Genomic DNA, 6998 nt, shown 5'->3' with positions numbered 1-6998 from the left:
ACTTAACTACTTTTATAAACACACGCTATAATTCACAGCGATTCACACACTTTACTTACGGAGCCTACTGTTCGCTTGACTCAATTATCTATCTATGCAATTCTATCTTTTTCGCTGCCATTATTTACGGGGCTTTTATACTTAAAAGAGGGCACCTGGAACAAACTAGAGTTGCCAGGAAAAATTCATGATCCTTCGAGAAACTCCATCGCGCATGCTCCCAGCGTTGCGTGACTTCCGCTGTCGTAACAAATGGAATAATTACCAGTCTAATGTTAAACTTAATATACTGCAGTCATGTTTCATCATCTGTTACTCTAACATAAGTCAAAACTTGTTAGTTTTGGCAATACAGAACGCACAGTTTTCAAATTTAATTTAATTTTGATGTATGAAAGTTGCTTTTAGTTTTGAAGAAAATTCAAATTACTATTATTTTTTTACAAGTGAAACTTTAATATGATATGACAAAGAAAAAGAATATCCAAATATATTAATATTTAAGAATTAAGTATGGAATTCGTAGTTTATTGATAATTTAGACCAAATATTATATTTGTATTGTTACGTCTCCGTTTGTTAATTAACTTTCCGTAACTTCGTTCCGACGAGACTTTAGCGACACAAGTCCTTACTTAATAAAACTGGTTTATTCTTTCTGAATATAACTTCACGATACACTTGATTTCAACATTTGCGCTAAAACAAACGCTATAACGAACGTTAACTTCAACAATACTTTCTCACTGCAGATCAATTACTCACTACCTACACTCATTGTTCTTGTTACGTTGTGAGCGTCTTATATATATATATACCAGACAAACATATATCTAGTAAATGCTAGGGCATTCACGAAGGAACAAGATAGTTCTAGAAACGTGGCGTGACACTAGTCACGTGACCTCGCTGACGCAACAGTATTACCAATATGAGAGGCGTGGGGCATTATAATGTGACGGTCAATCCCATTTTTCGTGGATAAAAGAATAGCCCAAGAATTGGCGGTGTTGCCTTCCTTCTAGTCTATCGTTTCTAAATTAGGGACAGCTAGCGCAGGCAGCCCTCAAGTAGCTTTGCGCAAAATTCCGAAAACAAACAAACAACGACACAAACGAATGAGAATGGTGACACATAACCCTCTAAACGAAATGTCAGTCTCGAACTCGCAACCTACCGACTAAAAGTCCAAAGCACTAATTCACCTGTGGAGAAGAATTTAAAATTTCAGTATTTTAATAAAATGACATTTTGAAACTGTATGATTTACTGTTTACTTGTTATCCTGCCTCTGACATGTTAAAATCGAGTTAATGAAAACTGAATGAATCTGATGTTATATTTTACAATTTACATTTAGTCTTTTATAAATATTATATCACACAACAACAGCCCAATAAACCTTCAGACTTATCGCTGAGCCATTAATTAGAGTAAGTAGTAATATGTTTTGCAGAATAACAGATTTAATTTTTTTAAATTCTAAATGTCATATAAGTTTGCCAAAATCCTTATTATAGCATTAAACATCTTTTTTCTTGACTTAATTGTTTACCATGTAGACTGTCCCTCTGTAGTTTAGTGGTAATTTTACGAACTTAGAACGCTAAAACTCGGGGTTCGATTTCCCGTGGTGAACAGAACGCAGACAGCCTAATTTGTAGCTTTGTGCTAAAATAAACAAACATTTTAGGCTATATATATGTATGCGTGTATTAAATTATGGTCGGCGTAGTTAAAAATTTTCATAGTACTCTGAAATGTTATTCACTTTTTTTGTTTGTTTTTCTCCCACACAATGTAAAGCATCGGACTGATAAGTGAATTTTGTACATGTTCTAATCAAACATATTATACTTCATACTATCAAAGTTAATTTTTTGCTATTAATATGCTTATATAATGTCAAAAATAACTACTACTAGGTTTAAATACATTTTAGTGCAGTCATGATAATATAATTTTTACACCTATTAAATAATATGCATCAAATGTTACGATTTTGAAGGCAAATCCTAAGTAAGCAATACAAATGCTTTTAGTTTTAGGAATTCGTCAGATAACTTATTCATATTGCGATGACATTGATGCGTGGATTCCTTTCATTGGACCACGTTTACAACCAATGAGGGCATTCCAGCTGTAAGCTCTCACGTGGACGAAGCCAACTAACTTAACTACGAGCAGTGCTTCGTATTTCATAGCTGTAGATTTCCTGGTTGGGTTTGGACGTGAGGTGTTTGGGAAGCCGAATTAATCATTAACAATTTCCTCTAATTCAAATTTTGTGTATATTTAAGTAAAATGATGTATTTACTTTCAGCTCTACTGATTCTCCCACTGGTATGTTGTAAAACAAATCCATATTTCAAAGAACAGTTTAATGATGGAGGTAAGCTCGATCAAGAATAGGCTAGTTAAGTCTGACTGAAGATTTTGATTTAATTTGACTCATTTTTTAAATTCTGGATTCGTATCTGTTCGCTTTAGGTAGATATATACTTTTAAGTTTTTAATATTATTCTAATCTAAGAACATTTTACATTTAAATTCAAAAATGGGCTAAAATAAAATAAAGGTTTTTATTGTACTTCCTAGCGCTGTGCTATCCTACACCTGTGAAAAATTTACACCTAGACACTGGGCAACTGATTATACGAATGTACTATTTAGGAGTACCTAACTTTGTTGGAAAATGTGAGGGAAAAATAAATCGTGGGTTCGATAATCTTATCAAACTGACATAACTGTTAATAATACTAATAATGTATGTCCACTATCTGGAATTTGGGGAAAGTGAAGGAGGGGGATAAATGTCCCTTCTGCCCTATATCATTATCAGTATATGTTAGACGCCCACGGTACTAATGTAGTGTTTTGCAATTTACTCTAAGTTCGTAATTATGAACCCAAAATTTGGGAACTATAATTCCACTGGCAAACCTGATTGGAAGTGGGGAAAAAATTCATCTGGCTTTTTGGCTTTTATTTTTCTATATGTATTTATTTAATTGTATTACTATTAATAGCATGAAGACGTTCTGTTTCGTGAAAAGTTAAGATTGTATTCTAGTTACTTGTATAAAACCCCTGATTTTGAGTGTGTATATCTGTTTTTCAGTTTTTGCATTGCATAACAAGATATTGAAATATGAAATTTAAAAATTTTGTACTACTTAAACGGTTTTTAGAAAAGATCCACCAAATAGAGGATTAGAATATTTTCTTTTAGAAAGTCTGAAGTTTCATGTTTCAACTTACAGAACAATGGGAAGAAAGATGGATTCAGTCTGAACACAAAGGTAAAGAGTGGGGAAAATTTGTTCTGTCAGCTGGAAAATTCTATGGTGATGGAGAACTGAATAAAGGTGAGAAGCTTTTAAAGAAAACTAAACTTAATAAAATATTCTGTTACTTAGGTATGATAAAGATGTTTCTAGATTACAGTAAAAAATATTGATTTTTAATCATTTCAAAATATGTACAAAATAAAAACACCTAATCAGACACTTATTTGTGGTGTAACAGTTTTTATTATTAGCCGCATGTAATTTTTACTTATCATTGCTGGATAAATTATTTGATTATCTGTGTTGTAATTCAGCTAATTAACTTGAACATTTTAATACTGTTGAATTGGATATATACCAAATGATCTTTATCATTCTATATTCTGTTATTTTTATTTCACAAAAGAAAAAAATTATAAAATAGTGTTTTTCTAATATAACAATATGAAAATAAATGAACATAGTTTATTATTATCATTAGGAATTCAGACATCCCAGGATGCAAGGTTTTATGGCATCTCTTCCAAGTTTAATGCATTCAGCAATGAGGACAAGCCCTTGGTACTGCAGTTTTCTGTGAAACACGAGCAAAATATCGACTGTGGTGGAGGTTATATCAAACTTTTTGATTGTAGTTTAGACCAGAAGGACTTGCATGGAGAGACCCCATACCTCATTATGTTTGGTATGATGCTTTTGTTATAATGCTTCAGTGAAGGTTTAAGATATGTCTGTGAACAGTGCTAGTTTATGATGTATATTTAAAAAAAGGGGGTGGTTCTTGTTTATTGGTAAAGTTCATATAGCATTAGAGGTTTAGTTTAGATTATTATTGACTGTTGTGTAGGTCAGTTGATGGAGTTTTATTTCTTCAATGAATCTGTCATATCAGCAATAAAAGTTGTCAGATCCATGATAAGTTCAGGAAAAACTACATATGTGTAAGTCAGGATAAGGAGAGTGTCGTTTGATGTAGGTGTGTGTGTAAGTCAGGATAAGGAGAGTGTCGTTTGATGTAGGTGTGTGTGTGTAAGTCAGGATAATGAGATCGTTTAATTTGTGAAAACAGTTGTTATGGTTGAAGCTTTATTTGTTATCTGTGATACAGAAGAACATTTAGTAAAATCTTGTGTTTTATCACTTGTTAATTAAAATAATGAAGATGCAAGTTTGTATAAAAAATATTTGTTATTGTTTTTAATATATTTACTAAAGACTGTAATCTTGTTGTTTATAAGTTACATTTAATGAGCTGTTTTGATTGTAGGTCCAGACATCTGTGGACCCGGCACCAAGAAAGTTCACGTCATATTCAACTATAAAGGAAAAAACTTGCTTATTAACAAGGACATTCGTTGTAAAGTAAGTGAAGGAATTGTGGGAAAGTATAAAATACATATTTTAAAACCCTTGTCTTTAACTAGAAACACACACTGTATATATGGACAGGATAAAAAAAATCAAACCCATGTTACGTGTAATGTTGTGTTTAAAAAATGTCTAATCTCTGACACTAATCTCTAACCTAACCTGTAATGTTGTGTTTAAAAAATGTCTAATCTCTGACACTGCTGTTTATAAACGACCTTTTCTCTACAAGATTCCTTATTTTGTTTAGTGCCCATCAGCAAATTTTTTTTTCTGCACCATTTAAGTAATGGATTTTGTTTAAAGCTCAGTTGGAAAAACAAGTTAAATATAGTCGTTTTTGGACATTATATAAAATGTGTACTTAAAAGAAACCTTAATGGTCTTGTGATTAACTAACTTGCTATTAAAAACTAGTGCTAAAAATGTATGTTCTCAAGTACAAATTGCAACACTGATGCAAGTTAAAGATTTATTGTTTATGCATAATGTTGTAGTTTTACTGAAAAACAAAACCTTTTGATTTTTGTTTCTGAGGTTCTAGAAGTGATTAAATTAGTTCAGTTCTCAGCATGAATCACCTGTGACTCGGTAAAAGATTCATAAATACACAGACAAATGTTTAATAGAAATACATTATTAAAAATCCGTTTTTTATACAACAGTTTTTGTAATGTTTACTAAAAGCTTGCCAGATTTTACAGATACATATAGTAAATTCAGAATTACAGTAAATATTACTATGGATAGTTTCACAGGAATATTGTCAATCCAATGGACTAACAGTCATTCATAGTGAAGGGAATTGTCTAAAAGAAGCAAAAATTATCTATTATCCCAAGAACGATGTTACTGTCTGTTTTTAAGGTGGTTCAAAACTTTACATTTTAGGAAAAAGTTTTTATTAGTTAAGACTTTGCATTGTAGTTCTTAAACAATTGGGCTTGGAGGTATTTCTTGTAGAACAAGTATCTTAAAATAGAAATGATAGACACCGAGTAACAGACTATATGTGAATTTAGGGAACTTTCAATTTTTCCATTTAAAATAAAAGCTACAACAACTTGCATTTGATTTTGGCATTCAAGTAACTTGTCAGTGCTTTCTTTCATAGATACTTAATATATGAAGCAGAAGGGGCTTGTGTCCTCCCCATTTTTTCTAGTTGCCCTACATACACTATTATTAACAACTATGCTACATTGATGTAGCTCCCCCCCCCTCACTTTTTTGGTTCTGTTTTAAGATAATCAAATTAGGTTAGAAATTTGGCATGCTTGTAATTTATAAGATTCAAGGGGTTTTTGTTTTCTAAAGGGTTGTTTTTTACATATTCAACTTGAACGACTTTTAAGTCTTTGAATTTAAATATTGGGAGTGTTTAAAACTACAACAAAAAAATAACTTAATATTGATTGTTCAAATGAATTTAAAACATTATTCCTTACTGCTTGTAAAAACAAAATATATATATATTTTTATAAAAGTTATAATGGAGTTAGTGTTTTATACATAAACTAAGTTATTTTATAACAGGCTAGATTGAAAGTTTAAACTCTAGTGACAGTACTGATAACTGAATTGCATCCAGCTATCGGTTGATACTGATAGCTTTTTCAAAATTAATAAATTCATTTTCTGTGCTAGCATAAATTTGTATACTACTGGTAACGTGAAAAAAATGTACTATTTTAAAATTTAATTTGTTTATTTGGTTCATAATGCTACTATTGACCCTGATACTCGTATAATAAATGATGCACCCCTAATTGGTTTAAAATATTTTGATACATAAGCCTTTTTTTTTTTAAATAAATTTGAGCATTTTGAGCTCATTTATTTAGGTATTTTAGTACGTGAGGAATACAGTGGACAGCTTAATTTTTACAGATATTTAAATTATTAATCTTTCTTCTTCAGGATGATGTTTACACCCACGTTTATACACTGATTGTACGTCCAGACAATACTTATGAAGTAAAAATTGACAACGAGAAGGTTGAGAGTGGTGAACTGGAGAATGATTGGAACTTCCTGCCTCCTAAGAAAATCAAGGATCCTGAAGCTAAAAAACCTGAAGATTGGGATGATAGGGCTAAGATTGATGATCCTGATGACACCAAACCCGAGGTAAGTTTTGAATTATTACCAAAAATGTTTCCTCTTACACACACACACACACACACACACACACACACACACACACACACACACACACACACACACACACACACACACACACACACACACACACACACACACACACACTACACTACTACTATATTAGTTAGTTTAGTTATTAGTTATTTAATTAACTTTAATTTTAATTTTAAGTTTACT

General features: G+C 31.5%; 1 protein-coding gene across 1 annotated transcript in view; it reads left to right on the top strand.

Annotated features, from left to right (window-relative positions):
* Positions 1-2135: 2135 nt before the first annotated feature.
* LOC106465063 (calreticulin-like) overlaps positions 2136-6998 on the top strand; it is a 9826-nt gene continuing 4963 nt past the window's right edge. Inside the window, exons 1-5 of the mRNA XM_013925260.2 lie at positions 2136-2392; positions 3264-3368; positions 3772-3975; positions 4558-4652; positions 6579-6788. Of these exons, the coding sequence (XP_013780714.1) occupies positions 2305-2392; positions 3264-3368; positions 3772-3975; positions 4558-4652; positions 6579-6788 (702 nt within the window). The 5' untranslated portion in view covers positions 2136-2304. The remainder of the gene's footprint in view (positions 2393-3263; positions 3369-3771; positions 3976-4557; positions 4653-6578; positions 6789-6998) is intronic.

This window comes from Limulus polyphemus, unplaced genomic scaffold, assembly GCF_000517525.1.
Source record: "Limulus polyphemus unplaced genomic scaffold, Limulus_polyphemus-2.1.2 Scaffold1825, whole genome shotgun sequence".
Lineage (NCBI taxonomy): Eukaryota > Metazoa > Arthropoda > Merostomata > Xiphosura > Limulidae > Limulus > Limulus polyphemus.
The sequence above is the reverse complement of the archived record's forward strand: the minus strand, read 5'-3'. Positions and strand labels throughout refer to the sequence as shown.